General features: G+C 41.4%; 1 protein-coding gene across 5 annotated transcripts in view; it reads right to left on the bottom strand.

Annotated features, from left to right (window-relative positions):
* The window catches only part of LOC115203275 (BTB/POZ domain-containing protein kctd15), a 27,729-nt gene extending 9,826 nt beyond the window's left edge, over nucleotides 1-17,903 (bottom strand). Inside the window, exons 1-4 of one of the 5 annotated variants that reach the window (XM_029767826.1) lie at nucleotides 17,676-17,903; nucleotides 14,024-14,199; nucleotides 6,385-6,529; nucleotides 1,496-1,801 (exon numbers count right to left, since the gene is read on the bottom strand). In XM_029767826.1, the coding sequence (XP_029623686.1) occupies nucleotides 1,496-1,801; nucleotides 6,385-6,529; nucleotides 14,024-14,187 (615 nt within the window). In that variant the 5' untranslated portion in view covers nucleotides 14,188-14,199; nucleotides 17,676-17,903. The other 4 variants (XM_029767824.1, XM_029767822.1, XM_029767825.1 and 1 more) reach the window with 4 other exon arrangements.
* Between the last annotated feature and the right edge of the window lie 346 nt (nucleotides 17,904-18,249).

Raw genomic sequence — 18,249 nt, 5'->3', positions numbered from 1 at the left:
TTTGTTTCACCTTAGCTCCACAGAAAGACTGTGAGTCTGTGGGTTTGTTTCACATCAGCTCCACAGAGAGACAGTGAGTCTGTGGGTTTGTTTCACCTCAGCTCAACAGAGGGACAGTGAGTCTATGGGTTTGTTTCACCTCGGCTTCACAGAGAGACAGTGAGTCTGTGGGTTTGTTTCACCTCAGCTCCACAGAGAGACAGTGAGTCTGTGGGTTTGTTTCACCTCAGCTCTACAGAGAGACAGATAGTCTGTGGGTTGGTTTCACTTCAGCTCAACAGAGAAACAGTGAGTCTATGGGTTTGTTTCACCTCAGCTCCACAGAGAGAGAGCGAGTCTGTGGGTTGGTTTCACCTCAGCTCCACAGTCTGTGGGAAAGGCCTGATAATGAAAACTAAAATAGGAGGGATCCTTCCCAGTCTATTTGAGACAGATGTACGGCGCACACTGAGACCAGACTCGGCGGTAAACATAGTGGGAAAATGTTGTGTTAGTTGATGCGGCCAATTAATTATATTGCAAGCCATTTAAAAATCTATAAAAGAAGTATAAACCGGTTTAGGCTGTTTGAGAAATTGTAAGTATGGTATTAAAAAATGCAATACGTGTATTTCAATCTCCCCGGGCGGTGTTATATTGGAGTCTTTTTAAAAAGAGGAGCTGTGTCTTAAAAAGGAGTCAAACGTAAATTATGCATATCATTTTTTTTCACCCCTCTCATTTTTGCGAGAAGAAAACATGGTCGCAGTGCAGGCAGACAGTGGAGAGGAGACAGGGCTTTGTCCCGCTGCTCAGGCAGCTAGGCAGCAGCCCCGGAGGTGGTCTCTCACATTGGCAGGAGGGCGGTGGAGGTGTCAGAGCAGAACGCCTGCCTGGCGTGTTGGGGGTAGTGTGGGGCATGCTGGGCGCTGGGTGAGGCTCCTCTATGTGTTGATCTGTATGGCTATTGGCAATGAGGTGTTGATGATACCACAGAGCTGTGGTGAGAGGCTGCTCCGCTCCTTAAAGCCTCATTCAAACCTCGGAGAGGGAAGAGTGCTTTCTGAGAGGAAGATTAATATTATTGCTGTGACATACGCCTACAAGTGGCTGAAAAAACATGTCACTATTCTCCGAACATCTTAAACAAATTCACTGTAAATCACATCAGAGTAACTATTATCCCATGTGAGCTATGATGAGGAGTTGTTGCTATAGAACAGTCATCTTGTCTGTGGCTACACGCAGGCTACAAATCATGTCACATGCCTTTACATGGACATTTCAAAGTGGAGTCCTTGTCCTATAGATCACCAGTGATGACTTTAGAACAGTCAACTTGACACCTGTAAAACGTGATACACCACTATACCCACTGTAAACCCTGCTCCCTCAAGACTATAGGAAAACAGAAGTCACAGAGGCTCTCTGGGGTTTTCATCACCAGGACAAAAAACCTTCTAGTGATGATTAAAGACGGCTGCCGACATTCATGCACAGACAAAACGTTATCTACCTGGACAGAGTTGAGCCTGCAGTAGCCGTTGAGGGGGAAGCGGATGACGTGCGTGGGGTCCTGGTTCCAGCCAGCGTTCACCGAGTTGCACATGACGTCTCCAGTCTCAGGGAAGATCTCCTCGATGAGCACCTTCTCCCCGCTAAGGGCGATCCTCTCACCTAGGTCAGGCGTCACCCGCACCACCAGGCAGTCACAGGGCTGGGCCGTCCTGCGCTGCTCCCTCTCCTGCTTCCAACGCTCCAGCTCCTTAATCATGGGGGACAGCTGGTAGTACCGAGCCTCCTCGTACAGCAGGTGGAACTCCTGGATGGGACAGGATAGGAAACATGCACAAACCCTCAAATCCAAGTCATTTTCATGACAGACCTCTTTGTCCTTTTCACGCCACTTCGATACGAACTGATTTTCTTAGCAAGTTAGGAGAGCATTTTTGCTAACCCTAACCCTTTCCCTAACCTTAACCTCAGACTTCTAACCTGCTACGTTAATTCTCCTAACCTGCTGTGTAAATTCTCCTAACCCGCAATGAAAAAATCACTTCTGTATCAAAGTGGCTTTACAAGAGTGTATTTTATAGTCCCTCATATTAATCTCATGGTATTTCCTGGTTAAATGATCTCGGTTAGGCCCACATTGAACATTAAAATATCTCAGATTGAAGAATGATTCACTGGTAAACCAGATCAGTCTTCAGTTGATTACAAGAAAGGCCTGTATTGTTTTTTATTACCAGAACCACAGCCATGCTAACCATGGCCATAGCTGCAATCAGCCAGTCACTCTCTACTCCAACAGTAGCTGTTGGCAGGGCTGAGTAATCCTCTAGCATGTTGTATTGGGCTCTACTCTATAGAGGCCTGTGTCAGTGAGGCGAGGCTCAGCGAGCCCAGGCTGCAGTGATGTGGGATGGGATGGTACATTCCTGTGTGCAGACAGTCTAGCTGCAGCAGATTGCCTAGCTGCCTCCCCCCCCTGGGCTGTGCTTGCTGGGGGCCATTTGCCCCTGCGCTCTTGCCTCTAATTTCCCACAAGACCAGATGGCACCATCGTTCAACACTACCATAGAAAATACCAGGAAGACTGAGGAGGAAAGGCAAGCTATTGGTAGTTAGCTAACAGAGGGGAGGTGAGGGGAATATATAAGGGAGAAGAAGTGAACATGAGGACAATTATAATATAATCCATGGTTGAATTTTTATGCATGCTTTGCACAGAGGGGATTTTATGGTAATGTCTAATGTGAATAGTGGCCCGATGTTAAGCTCTGATTTCACAATTCTATATTGTGTCAAATGAGTATTGTAAATGTGCTTGCAAAACAATCAGTAATTGATTTAGCTACCGGAAGCTCTAGCTGAAAATTTCACAAAGGTAAATTGCTACATTTATGGTAGCTGCATTCCTAAAAATGCTATTTGATGTATTTCCTGTACAAAGGGTAAGTCGAAAATACACAGAGCTTAAGATAATGTCGTCACAAACCTTGGACCTGTGCTGTTGCTAACTAGCAGCAGCATTGCTAACTAGCATAGCTGGTCACATTGTTGAAAAGAACTATAGGATATTAGAATCTTGTTCTCTTAACAATATTTCCCATGACATAATGAGTTGTCATACCCTCCATGTATTTGGTCAGTATCAGGACCTTCTAATCATTCTCTTTATAAAAGAATCTGGTTCAAGAGAAAAGTTGATGATCGCAGTGTATTATAGTCTTTATGCACTTCTAAAGTAAGTTAGGCTTTGTGCAGAGGAAAGAAAGAGAGAGTGCCTGTTTCAGTCTGACTGCATCATCATTGGCTGTGGGTGTTGGGTGCTAGGGGTGCTGGGGGAACCAAATCTAAAAAGAGTTTTCCCTCGCCTCTCCAGAACACTGTTGGGTACAGAGTATGGTACGGCAATAGCAGCAAATAACATATTATTAACCCTGCCTGCCTCAGTCAGGATGGAAGAAATAGCCACTTTCAAATCCCCCTGCATGTAAAACCCTAACATGAAAAACCTTCTGCTTCTTTAACCCTCATTCAACCCCCCATCTGAAAACCAGGAATGGCCCAAAACCAACTCTAGCTGAAGCAAGCGGTGACGCAACACATCTTAAGCCGACATTCTAATATTTAATATTACAGAATGTGAAGAGGTGGGTCGGTCACTTTTTTTCTCTCCCTTCTCTTGGCCCTTCTCATTGCGGCTGACAAAATACGTAAAGAGACGTTCCCCCTTAGGGGTGCTCTCTGTATCGAAGTGTAGCTCCTCATCCTTCACACGTCTGAAGCCAGAGATGGATGTGTTTTTAACAGGGGTCTGTCTGCGAGGCACTTTAGTTATCCTGAGCCTGAGCCGGGCAGAACAGAAAACAACAGAATAATCCTAACGTAATGCTGAAGTGAGGATGAGAGGGGAGACAGGCCCAACAGCTCTGTCTTGGCTGTATGCTGCCAGCTCCAAGAGACAATCTATCCCACAATCCTGTGTCCAGACAGGCCGGTTGAGCTCCAAAATAATGATCCGACCTGATCACCCACTGGCAAGGCAACATCGCAGGGAAGGATGGAGGGAGAATGGAGGATGGGGGGGAGCAAAATAGAGAGATGGGGAGAGAGCGACAGAGAAGGAGCAGACAGAGAGAGATTATCTTGATCCAAATCAGGAACAAAATACTTTTTACAGGTAACTAAACCAACAAAATTAGAAGTTACCTTCTGCACTGTCATTTGACATGGATATGGCAATACCACTGACCTATACGCAGTGATAATGAACAAGACGATAATGAATGTGAAATGGGAAATTAATTAGCCGTAATATTACAATAACACTTTGTCTAGCACTGTGAGTGACAGAAATCTACTGGATCGTACTGAGAAATAAAGAACTTACTCTTCATTGATCAAATAATATCATTGTAACATGCAAAAACACACCAGAATGCTTAAAGACCATCACCTAATTTGACTGAGCATTGCTTACACACTTTGTGATTCATTGTAGTCTGAATAATGTCTGAAATATGTCATGTGGAAAGCACATTAAGGGTGAATTTTGTATTACATCTACTGATATATCCTGAATATTTGTTACTATTCTGCTAAGCAGGCTTTCACATTGATTTAGCTAAACACACAGCATGTTGGCTGCCAGCAGCAGAAGAGACCCAGGCCTGGGGCGACACCAACACTGATTGTGTTCAGATAAGAACATGCTCAAGTCCTCCTAACCATATTTGCATTTTTTCAGAGTTCACACAAATTGAAAGGTATGCAGATCAACAGAGAGAGAGAGAGAAGGCTGGATGATGCGAGTGAATTAATGTCATGAGTTGAAACAATGAGGCCTGATGCTGCATTCGTTTGACTTACAGTCATTGACTGATTGGACTGTGTAGAATAGGAGTGGATGAGAACAGCTATAGCTTCCATACAGTACACTATACAGATCAAACCAAAACCAAAATGTAATTTGCCAAAAATGTGAAGGAAGCTTTCATGTCCTCACTGTTGTTCAGGTCAGTCCCCATTCAGCCGTAATGCTTGGCCCTGAGAGTTAGCCAGGGGGATCTGCCTCTCCTCTACTCCCCTTAGCCAGAGTGATGAACGACTCCAAGCCAACAGGGGAAAGACATGGAAATGTGGGTATAATAAGCTGAACTAAAAGGGATCCGGATGGACAGGAACAGATGGAGCACTGAATATGCTCTCCTTAGACATCATCAACCAGAACTTTACATTTTACTAATTGTGTTTTAGATCGATCAAAGTGGTTATATCACAAAAGTTTTGGCCTGAGTCCATGATCGATCGTTGGCCTGAATCTTTGCTCTGTTACTAAATAGAATAACTTAGTAACAATAATATGTGTATATTTCCAGAGCCGGTTGTTTTGCTAAGCCAAGCGCATCCAGGAAGGAGTCTCCTCATGCGCACTCTGAAACAGGAGACAGGTGTGTGCAGCCACAGTGGGCTAACATGGACCAAAGTTTCCCAGGTAGAGCACTGTATAAAAGTGTGTGTTTTTGTGTGTGTGTGTGTGCGTGCGTGCGTGCGTGTGCGTGCGTGTGCGCTCAGGCGTGCGTGCGTGCGTGTGTGTGTCTGTCATCCCCTACAGTACACTCCCTCCCCACACATTCCCCTCTGTCAGACTAAAGACCACATTATTCTCACCTTCTCTAGTATTCCTACTTCCCTCTCAAGCCCAGTTCCTTTAAACTGTCATGGCACTCTATTGAGAGCAGAGAGAGAGGCAGTGGCTGGGAGACTGGGTGGTACTGTCAGACTGGAACAAGTGGAACAGGGGCTATACGGCCTGTTTCACCTGGCCTCACCTCTATAGAAATCATTGTTTTGTGAGAAACAACAGCTCTGGGCTTTGGTTCACATCACAGAACTATGCTATGTTTTAGACCGAATTTTCACCTTTCCTCAACTGTATATTAAAGGTTCAGTCTGGGATCTTAAGCACTTACAAATTTGTAACATATTGTCCAAATTGCATTAAAAAAAAAATATATATATATATATATATAATAATTTGCAATTCGTAAACATATCAAATTCAGAACTACTGGCTGAAATTATACAAAACCTTCAAAGCATCACTTTAATGATAAATCGGTGGGGATTAATTTGATTTGATTTCCAATGTTTTATTAATAAAACAAATGACTGCTGATATTGACCTATTGAATGTGAATGTAATGTTAATAACGTTTACAATATAAATTGATAGACAGCGAAAACGAACATGTTGGACATTCTTCTCAGATGAGAAGGAAGTTCAAACTTTGAATCAATCATCTATCCTTTGTATATCTCTACACTGTGTGAGTTCATACAGCGCACATACAGTACACATGATGCTATGGTGTCCAAATACAAATCATCATGTACCTTGAAGTCATCTGGGAGAAGCAGTTTGCAGGTCCTCAGGAAGCTGAGAATGTAACGGAATATTTCTCCATCCCTGTCGATGAAGTAGTGCTGCTTCAAGCTGTCCAGCACGATGGGCTCTGTGCCATTAAACAGACGGCTGATTCTGGAAATTGAAACACACACACACATAATGGAATGAGGTTGAGTTGAGCGGATGCCTTCAAACAATTACCCTCCATTTATTTTTCCATTTTATTAGCTCTAAGTCTGAAATGTATTAGCATCCTGGGTGAAACAAGGGGCTTAGGGCACATTTCCTGTGTTCCAGGCCTGTTTGAAGTGTCCCTTCTGCTGTGTGATTAGGACAACATACAGTGTCTCGGCCGGCACTTACAGAAATTCATGTTATGGGTTCAGTTTAAAGCTTTATTACTAAAGGGTAAATCAAACATGTACCTGAAATATGATATATGTTTCTCTATAGTGTTTGAATCCATGATGCTCTGATGCTCATACTCTGATACCTATTTGTGTTTTAAATACAAATGTTCCACTGAATTATGTATTGATTTGGTTCATTGTTGAAAACAAGTAAGAGCCCAAGTGTGACTATTACACCTCGTGCCGATCACTGTAAAAATCAGCATTCACTCAAAAAGTAATCTCTCTAAAATCACTGACGCAGGTTTCCCATTAGAATGCAGAACAACAGAGGGAAATTTCATGAATTATGGACTTCTAAGTAATAAGACACCTGTAGCTTGCCAAGCATCCATCCAGCCTCTCAAAATGTAACCTGGAGTGAATAAGGAGCAAGGCTAACACTGGAAATTGCTGTAATCTGTTAGCTTTCATCCCACCATATACTGTCGATACGATGCCTTGAGATAAGATTGGACAACTACAAATGTCTCTCATCTCTTGTGAGGTTGTCATGGTACAGGTGTAAGATCTTAATTTGATCCCCCTGTTGCAGGAGAACTTTCCTGCAATGCAGGAAATTAAAAATGTGTAGTGTATTTGACGTTTTCTAAGGCTTCTGAAGTCTGTAATTTCCACTTTTAAATTTTAGACTTGATTTTCACTTTTTTTAAAAATCCCTTAATTATAATCCACATAATAATTCACATTTCCTGTTGCTGTAGGATTATTTTCCTGATGTAGCAAACTGGCCCAAATTAAGATCCTACATCATTAGCTACTGTAGCTCTCAACCATTAGTTCATTCATTCCACCTCAGATCTGCACCAGGTGTATAATAGCTATAGACCTGGAAGGAAGAGAAGAGGACTTTTATGTTGGTCATTATTAGAGACATGATTGACATGGTGTCTCAATCACTGTTTTTCTTTAGTATTTGTATGTGTCACTCAACAGTTTTCTGTAGAAGTGGCAGTTCAGAGTATTTAGAGTAACCTTTAAAATGGTTTCACTGAAACATTTCCCTCCTCTCTCCCAGAAACAGCTCTTGGCAGAGAGAAGGCTTCTCTGTTATCATTGTTTTGATGTAATCAGCTCTTTAATCATGCTAACAGCTTTTAGGTCAGCTGAGTACAGTTAAACCACAAAGAAAATCACCAGAAAGTCTAATTCTCACAAGCTGCTTTTGCCCAGTGACTGTTAAATCTTGTTATAAGACATAACACAAGAAAGAGAGAAGCTATGGGAATCTCTACACACACACAGCTGTACTACATTTTAGTCATTTAGCAGACACTCTTATCCAGAGCAACTTACAGTAGTGAGTACATGCATTTTCATACTTTGTCATACAGGTCCCCCGTGAGAATCAAACCCACAACTCCAGCATTGCAAGCACCATGTTCTACCAAGTGAGCCACACGGGACCATTTTATAGCTTTGACTTTATAGTTTAAATTTCTAAAGCGAATTGCATTTGCTTTCCATTACAATCCTTTGCTTTGTAAAGACACACACAGTGACTGTATCAAAGGGCTTCATCAGGTATAGACTGAATCCTATCATGTAGAATTTGCCCTGTTTTTCCTTTCCTGTTAACTGTATAAAGAGAGCCAGTGCAAAGATGCTCTCCCTCTCTTTCTCTCCAATCTATTTCCCTCCCCTTCTCTCTCTCTTTCTCTCCATCTTGCCCCTCTCTCTTTCTCCCTTTCTCTCTGAAAATCGATGCAAAATGCTTTATAAAAAACCAATACTCATCTCCCTGTTATGCCCGAGGTGTTCCTTTCTCATATGGTCTTGCAATTCTTCCAGCTAGAATTTCACCATACCCCTCCAGGCTAACTCTGTTTTTCATCTCCACTTTTTTAAAAAGCAATTAAAATGCTGCCTGTTTTTCTTTTCTTTCTTTCTTTTTCCCTCTCTCCATTTCTGTATCTCCCTCGGTCTCAGTGTTTCCTTTTGGTAAATCACCGATTGGGGGCCCTCAACACCTGAAAGACGGACCCCCGCCCATCTTTGTTTCTGTCATGTCAGACAGGTAGAGAGAGAGAAAGCTATACACCATCCATCCTGCCTGGCTCAGAGAGAGAGAGAGAGAGAGAGAGAGAGAGAGAGAGAGAGAGAGAGAGAGAGAGAGACGGTGATAGAGAAAGAGAGAAGAACAGTGAGTGAGAGAGCGAGAGCGAGCGAGAGAGAGAGAAGGGCAGAGTGGGAGTTTGTGAAGGACAGGAGCGTCTCTGATCTCCCATCCCAGCGGTGCTGAGTAGAGGCAGCGTGGTTGAGCAGGCTGTAGGTAGGCATCTCATGGACCCACACATGTCAGACTAACAGTTTAGAGTCTGAAACTCATGGCTAGGGGTGTGGGTGGGTCAAGACAAGTGCAGCTTTTCACTCTCTCCAAAATGAAAGACCTGAGCTGTCTTCAATAGATTCCCAATTAATTCAGACATACATTGCAGGACATCTTACATATGTCTGTGAAAGCAAATGCCCAGAGAGTGTTTTTGGATGAATGTATCAAACCCAACTTCAAGGGAGTACACTGGCTCTGTGAATAGATTTACAACTGGGTAGGGATGCCCATTGTCAAGTGTACACAGAAATTAAAACTGAAGGTTCAAATATTACTGAACTCTTGACTATTTCAAACTTCAATGAATAATGTTGTTCATGTGTAAAAGACATTCATAAAGGGGAGTAATAGTGTGTTTAGAGAGTGGTATATTGAGTGAAAGTAGAGTGTGTTTAGAGAGTGGTATATTGAGTGAAAGTAGAGTGTGTTTAGAGAGTGGTATATTGAGTGAAAGTAGAGTGTGTTTAGAGAGTGGTATATTGAGTGAAAGTAGAGTGTGTTTAGAGAGTGGTATATTGAGTGAAAGTAGAGTGTGTTTAGAGAGTGGTATATTGAGTGAAAGTAGAGTGTGTTTAGAGAGTGGTATATTGAGTGAAAGTAGAACAAGTGGTATAGTAGCACAGTACAGTGGTTTCCAAACTGTGGGGGTCCACCCTCCCCCCCACCCTAAAAAAACGAAAATTGTAGAATGCAATTTTGAAATTGGGTAGTGCATCATCAGTATTCCTCTTGTCATGTCAGTCATTGTGTACCTTAGAGAGATATTTATAACTTGACAGAAATGTCCAGATCAACTAGCCCATATCAGCTAAGGTTTTTTAGCTAGGTTTTTTTGCCCATAGCTTTTGTTGTAATGTTTGACTCACTGAAATATTACATGAATACACATTAGGCATGACAATATGTGTAGAATTGCAATAAAATTAGCTTTATACCAGAAAAATGTTCTCTCCACCAACAAGAGGGGTGTGGACAGTTTGTGTCATGAACAGTGCTTGTGCCCATAGAAATAGACATGGGGGGGGGGGGGGGGTCCCGAATGCTGGAAGGGGGGCGTAAGTAAAAATGTTTGGGAACCCCTGGCATTGTAGACAGTACCAGGGATGGATGCAGGTAGTTAGAGTGTTGGGCCAGTAACCAAAAGGTTGCTGGTTTGAATACCCAAGGTGATGTTTTGTTTTTGTTTTTAAGCTATACTATATGCCATCCCTCATAGCTAATAGAAACAAGAGAAATTGTCAAAATAAGTAATAACTAGTGTCAAGGGTCATTTCAAAATAGTTTCCTTGTCTGTGTAATATTCTTCTCATTTACTTTCCTCAGCCTCAGTAGAATGGAGCTCTGAAGCTTATCTCCTTAACTGTGAACTCCCCAGAGCGGGTATCAATGTTTGATGACCCCTGTCCCTTAATGCAGTCTGTACAGAGGAAGATGAATACCCAGACATTAGTTACTAGACTAAGTTTCTCTATGCACTCTGCATTATTAACGCAGCAATCTATTAAAAGTAATCATCAACTTACAATTCTTTGAACCTTGTTCTTTAATTGTCAAGTTTCAGTGGATCATGGACGGCGGACTAGGACTAGACTCCTCCATGCACACCACACCAGATGTCCTCTAAAAAGACTGCATATAAGTCTGGTTATTGCAGTGTAATTGTTTTGCTTTCTGTCAGCCATTATCCTAATTCACACAAAAGGGCTCCTCCTCCACTGGCTCCAGAGGAAAGTGAACCCCTGAGGCAGACTGTGTGGAACACTGAGGAGGCAGAGAGAGAGAGAGAGAGAGAGAGAGAGAGAGAGAGAGAGAGAGAGAGAGAGAGAGAGAGAGAGAGAGAGAGAGAGAGAGAGAGAGAGAGAGAGAGAAAAGAGGAGGAGGATCTGTGTAATGTGCAACATCATTATGTGAGGTCAGTGAAGGCTCCTCAGAGGAGGAAGGGAAGGGCCATTGTCCTCAGTGAATTTCATAAAAAATAATTTCATAAAAATAAAAATAGTAAAACATTTAAAAAGTTATTATTTTTAGATACAACTATACTAAATATATTCACATCTCACCAAATAATTGATTAAAACACCCTTTTTGCAATGAAGGTCTACAGTAGCCTCAACAGCACTCTGTAGGGTAGCACCACGGTGTAGCCGGAGGACAGATAGCTTCCATCCTCCTCTGGGTACATTGACTTATAATAAAAAACCTAGGAGGCTCATAGTTCTCACCCCCTTCCATAGACATACACAATAATTATGACAACTTCCGGAGGACATCCTCCAACCTATCAGAGCTCTTGCAGCATGAACTGATGTAACCGATGTGAAATGGCTAGTTAGTTAGCGGTGGTGCACGCTAATAGCATTTCAATCAGTGACGTCACTCGCTCTGAGACTTGAAGTAGGGTTTCCCCTTGCGTTGCAAGGGCCGCGGCTTTTGTGGCGCGATGGGTAACGATGCTTCGTGGGGTGTCAGTTGTTGATGTGTGCAAGGGTCCCTGGTTCGAGCCCAGGTTGGGGCGAAGAGAGGGACGGAACATACACTGTTACACTGACATGTTGTCAACCCAATCAAAGGATCAGAGAATGAGTACTGAAAGCATAAGCTACAGCTAGCTAGCACTGCAATGCATAAAATGTGGTGAGTAGTTGACTCAAATAAAGAGAAATACAATAGTTAAACAGTTTTGAACAAATGAATTTCTTCCAACATGAAGGAGAAGCAAGAGAGAGATAGAGAGAGGGATTTCATCATTTTCACTTTCAATTTCACTTATGTAGCTAGCAAATGCAGCTAGCTAGTTTAACCTAACACAACACTGGAACTCTTCCAAGTCAAGGTAAGCTTTTGAATTACTAATTTATTGCCACCGGGGCCCGACAGTGTAAGTGCTAAACTGCTTACTGACTGTACACTGTAACTTTACTGCATGATTGTATTGGGTTTACTAACGTGTTAGTTCTATTAGCTATGTTGACTATGACGTTACTTTAGCTAATATGGTGACAACGATGTAGGCTGTGTGTAGCGGTTATGATATGGTTTGGCTTGGAAAGGTTTTTTCGCCTGGTCACATACAGCTGATATGTTGTGCAATGAAGTCCACAAGCGAAGGGAAAAAGTGAGAGGAGAGCGCATAGATGCGAGAAGGAATACAATCTGGCTGCTAGGAAAGTCAACTGTGTTTACGCATGATCAGACGGGTATTCATTCTGCCGATTCTGTTGAAAAACGTTTCTTAGCAAACAGAACGAAACGGGGGAAAACATATCTGAATTTGTCCAATACAAACTCTTGTTTGCAACTGTTGGACTAATGATTACACCCTAGATCAGCTAGATGCAGGCAAGAGTATGCAAGGCGGTATTGAAAGTGTCACTGTCTGTAGCCTCAAATTTTTCTCACGACCTGAGTGCACCAAAGTCATAAACCCTTCATTCATAGGCTGATTTGTAGCAACCTCATAATTGGTTTGGTGAAAATTTTAGTATCATGTTGTTGCCTAAACCAACTGCTGTTACATTGAATTTGGTGAATGGAATATGAATGGTAGTCATCCAATATGCTGTATACAAATAAGGCCATGTTCATTAAAAAAACGTCCTCCCTCATTTTAAACGGTACATGGTGTGAGGTACATGGTAGTGTAAAAGTTACATGATAAATAGTATAAACATAAGTGTAAAACAACACGGTATCATTTGCATAATGTACATCCGGGTATATGTGTGGCTGTATAGTGAGTGTATATGAAACAACCTGTATTTGAACATCTGGAAAGTCATCCAAATATATAAACTATTGATTTATTGAAACTCAAATTCTATTGTCATAAAACGGTGGGTAATATGCACATAATGCTAGTAATAACTAAAACGTTCACTCGGGTATTGTGTACCTGCAGTGTCTTGTCCTGTCTTGCTGTCCAACCGTCTTAAATGAACCAAACACACAGCTTATAGCAATGACAGGCATGACATAATAATACTAAGGATAAACAATGGCCTATTATAGGCATGGAGATTTTCTCACAACAAGATAAATCATGCTGGTTTATGGACATAGAAAACAAAGTAGTTGACAGTGATTTCCTGTCAGAGCTGTGTGAATATCCAAGGCTTATGTTGATACTTTTCCTCTAAGCATTTCCTTAGATTTTCCTACAAACTGGTGTATGTTAACCTTGGCTTAGCTGAAACTCTGGCTTCAAGTAATAGCAATTGACTATAGCATGTAGTTCATGGAATATATAACATAAGGGGGTAATTTCTATAGAAAGCATGAACTAACTTCAGCATAAACTATTAGCTTTACTATAAAGTTTCATGGCTGGTTTTAGTTGCAAACCATTTGGACATGAATTAGAGATGGTTTTAGATAAATTGGTTTTGTTACTATAATGGGGAAATAACAGCTGACATTTTCTCTCTCCATAATGTACAATTAAAGTGCATAAACCTGTAGCATAATTTCAGTGAATGAAAGAGTCAGCAACTGCAATTAACACATTTCCATTTGTTATAGACAGGTTATAATCAAATACAATTCAAATGAGGCCATATGGAGGTTAGGCTATCCAATATACAACATCAAACTACAGAGAAACAATCATTGAAGCAATCAAGTATTTCACTGATATCAAAAACTTGTAATGAGGGGTTTTGGAGCATCATGTCCTAACAAAAGTCTTACTGAGCACAATGACTTATTTAAGTTTATGGTGGGAGACAATTTCAAGTACAATATGTATCAGTAGGCTACACTACTGTATTAAAAATGTTCAAAATGAATCCTACAACAAAAGCACCTTGGGTGGCACATCTTGGCACTGTGGATAATAAACGAGACAAACACATTTCACTTATTGAATGAGAATATCCGATTCCTTACCTTGAGTCGGGGTATTTGGTGAGAGTAGCCAGGCTACTAGTATACATGTGTCCCCCGACGTCAATGTGAACCGGAGCATTCGACTTTGTCAGTTGAGCCGGTAGAGGGATTCCTTGTGTGGACATAGGAGATACCGGGGACCGGGTCAAAGACAGTCGTGACATGCTTCTTCCTTCCTGAAAACAAGTAAATGGAAAAGCCATAGACATCATAAATTACTCGGGTCTCCAGAAAGTCTGTATCTTCCACCAGTGCGATCCTGAGCCTTATCAGATCACTTCCATGTCTGTCTGCTCGTATATTTAGTTTACAAATTATTGCCACCGTTCTAATGAAGTATGTTTGCATCTTTTCATTCAACGCTGGAGGGCAGGATAGGAGGATGATTATTACGGCTCCATAAAGAGGAATGCTAGGTGTCAGCCTCTAGGGGGATAAAACAAACTGCAATATTCTAATTAAAGGTCGTGTTATGTGTTAGACGTGATATGCCCAGACACACCAACCACCAATCTAAGAATACGGAATCCAGGGCATTTGTTCCCGATGAACTCTGTTCCTGAACCAGACATAAGAAAACATTCACCCATTAAAAGACTGTTGTGTTGTTTTTTTATTTTACCCCCACACAATAATGTCCTATACATGTAAATGTAATAAAAAAGTTACTGGTGCATCAAAAATAGCATCTCATATCAAACACTATAAAACATAACAGGACCAACCAAGATGTGAAGACAAACTACTTAAAAACTATAATATCTGTCATGAAAATGTATGTGAATGTACATGGTTAGGAGTTTTAATTAATTGCTCGGGAATCCTCCAATGACCTTTTAGAAACGTGGGCACGCTTTTGCCACATGTTCAACCGAGAAAGGACGCAAATCCTCAGGCTGGTTTGAATATTGGGGATGTTGGATGGAAGGCATGAGAAACATATGACGACTTCATGAATGTCAACTATCCGTTACATGAATCCCTCCCAAACTAGGTAGCATAGACTGGGTTGGCGCGCTTCAGGCCACAGCGCAGTCCGAGGCGCATGGATACAGCTCGTCAGAGTTCGGTTAAACAATGATGTAGGCTATTAAACAGACATTTGGGGATTGGGGATCATAGTTGCGTACAACCAATCACCACAATCGAATTTAATCAAGATTGATCAAAATAACATGTTTTGCTATGGGGATTTACTTTGTAATTTGCGCAAATTACGCACATGCCTGTCAATTAAATCCCAACATCTCAACTCACAAACGTTTAATTAATATCAGAGTCAGTTTCATTGGAAACAGATATAGTTAGAAAATGTCAAGCAACTTACATTAGGATGTGGTTTCATGAAAAAATATATATCCATCATGTCTGCAAAAATGGCGGGTCGCTGGAATAAACTAAATTATTATAACTTGAAAGAAAGGCATTTCATCAACTTGTTCTTCAATGCAAGAGCACATTTACTAAACTTTGAATGTTAACCATAAAAGGTGAACAGAAGGCAGTTGTTAGGGCTCATTCAGCCCTTTGCTCCAGGCGAGATGCCCTGGGGCACAAAGTGTTGTTGAAGACTACAGAATTTTCCAGGGTGTTGCCCGCCTCGCTGTGTATACCACCAAGCCTTCAGGAATAATGATCACTTAATACGCACGCTGGATGATACATTTCAGGCCCCAGTGAAAGAAAGACTTCAAAAGACTTAAGAAGTTTTTGGCGTATGAGGCTATCCCACCTCTTCATTTAGCCATGGGCCACAGTAACCAATACCGATAATATTGTTGGGGGAATATATACCAGATAGGAGGCGCGCGCACACACACACACACACACACACACACACACACACACACACACACACACACACACAGAGAGAGAGAGTTAAGATGGGAGGAGTTGACGGAGTGGAGGGTAACGTAAAATATTGGAAAACATATTATTATATATATATATATGGGGGTCAAAGATTATCATCATTAAAAGGCTATAAGCCAAGAAACTCGATTCCCTTATAGTCTCACAAGAGTTCTGAAATAAAAAATACAAATACCGGAACTATTACCATTGACTCGTTTGAATGAGATCAACTGACATCTGCTCCGTGGCTTTGTGTTATAATAGTTTCCTATTGACCAACATTCCAGCTGTAGTAACTCTAGCTAATAAGCCGGTTTGAAACGTTCACAAGAGTTGGGTTTCACTGTGGGCAACGGTGTACCAAAGAAATATATTTGACTATTGTACAAAGCAAAGATTAGAATGTGCGTAATTGTTCTAAAATAAAATAGCCCAAAAGAACATGCACAGTAGCAGAGATCCATAGTGTATCCACTTTTGCCCTCTTGAACACAGTTTACATGGATGCCCACGGATAGCCTACTTCTACCAGATGCACAATATGGCGTCTTACTAATTTCTACCCACAGGAAGTTATGATCCAGAGACGTTTGATTCAAAAGCGAACAATGCGTAAAATTAATGCGTAAATATGCCAACGGCATCAATAGACAACAAGGGAAAGACTACAGCCTAGACAAACATTCACACCTTTCCCAGACTGAACAAAACATAGCCCTACTACAAGTGAAGTTATTCCAAATTACCTGGTGTTGAGTATAGTTTGTTCGCTGATACTGCAGGCTATCATACCATGAGGAAATGCCGTATCTTAATATGAATTTAGTCATACCGTTTCAAACATCGTAGGAGTCCGAGGGAATCCGTGCCAGTATCTATCAGTCCCAGCTGATGACTGCGTTCCCCTTTTTCACATGCCCCGAGTTTCGTAGAACTAGAGTGCCATCCAATAGCTGATCCAAGCATTCCTCAAGTAGAATCCGCTCCTTTGGAACAAAACTGCCAACACTGTATCCACAAACTGTTCTAAAACATGTGAATCTACCAGTGAAAGCTACATTGATTAAAAAGAAGGGTCGCTGTGGCTTTAAAGATCTATCTATAGCTGATGCTGGTTGACTTGCTCAGACCAAGCTCTTTCCACAAAAGCGGCACAGGAAGAAGCAAAGCAGCGTTCTTACCTTATACATAGATGAGATCTCTCCTTTCTCTTTTCGGTTCTTATTTGTATACACTTAAAATTTGAGTCGGTCAAAATCCTGCTTCGTATTTTAGCTTCTTCAGTGCCTTTTTGCTTAAATGATACTGCCGGTCTTTTATGAGAAGAAAGACAATAATCCTGTCCCTAAATAACAGAGCAGCGCTAAAAAAGAATTCTTGCTTCGGGCTGCCCAAACGCCTCTGGGGCAAGGATTAGGCTACAATTAGCTCAACTCTACTCGCACCCAGTCAGATTTTAAAAACGAATAAGTGATACTCTCTCCCTGTAACAAAAATGGTGTCTATGACCAGATATAATAATTAATGTTAGGTTTTTCGTATTTTCCAGTAAAACATATAAATAGACCAGCCCCCGTAACGGTTTAACGTTCTGGTTTGCAGGGGGTAACGGTTAAGTGCTATTCACTATCAAGCAAGTGTCACGTCGCTCAATATATTTAGAGCAGGAAAAAAGCAGATTTTAATCATTGTCATTTCCTCTGATGTAAAATTTCCCCAGGCATTTCCAGCTAGGCATACATTTCCATTCCCATTTAAATAAGTAAAACAGGGCACGCTTCCCTAGTCGTGTACTTACAGCTATTATAAAGGCACACTAGTAACTTGTCGACAAAGTGTCAATACAATAATAATATGTAGATTTCCTTGGATACTTTTCATGCGGCGATTTTCCCCCGTCCCTTCTCCACTAACGTCTCCAGTAGTAACACCAAATGTCCTGTAGGCCATTAAAACCAAATGACGTCTATCGACATGCATTCTGCTATTGCAGAAAGCGCCCTCACAACCTGCCTCCAGCTAAACGCGCCATTTCAATTATAGCAGAGGGCTAGATGATGTCTGCAGTGAAGATTTCCTATGCAAACAGCGAGGCAGACTGCTGGCACAGCTAAAAGATGTTACTAATTTACCTAAAGATGCATTATGTTCAATTAATATAACGGTTTGGCAATTTTTTTATTTTGTTATATAAAACGCTACTATGCCCCCCAAAATATAAATCAATGTTGCATCACACGTATAGTAGGCTGAAAGACACCCTGTGGAAGTCACAGTGATATCTCTTTGCTCTTCCTCCTTCCTGTACAGGTGCTCACATAGGCTTGTGATTATTTATTTATTTGCGTGTTTGTTTATTTGCGTGTAAATAA

Source organism: Salmo trutta, chromosome 12 (assembly GCF_901001165.1).
Source record: "Salmo trutta chromosome 12, fSalTru1.1, whole genome shotgun sequence".
NCBI classification, from domain to species: domain Eukaryota; kingdom Metazoa; phylum Chordata; class Actinopteri; order Salmoniformes; family Salmonidae; genus Salmo; species Salmo trutta.
The sequence above is the reverse complement of the archived record's forward strand: the minus strand, read 5'-3'. Positions and strand labels throughout refer to the sequence as shown.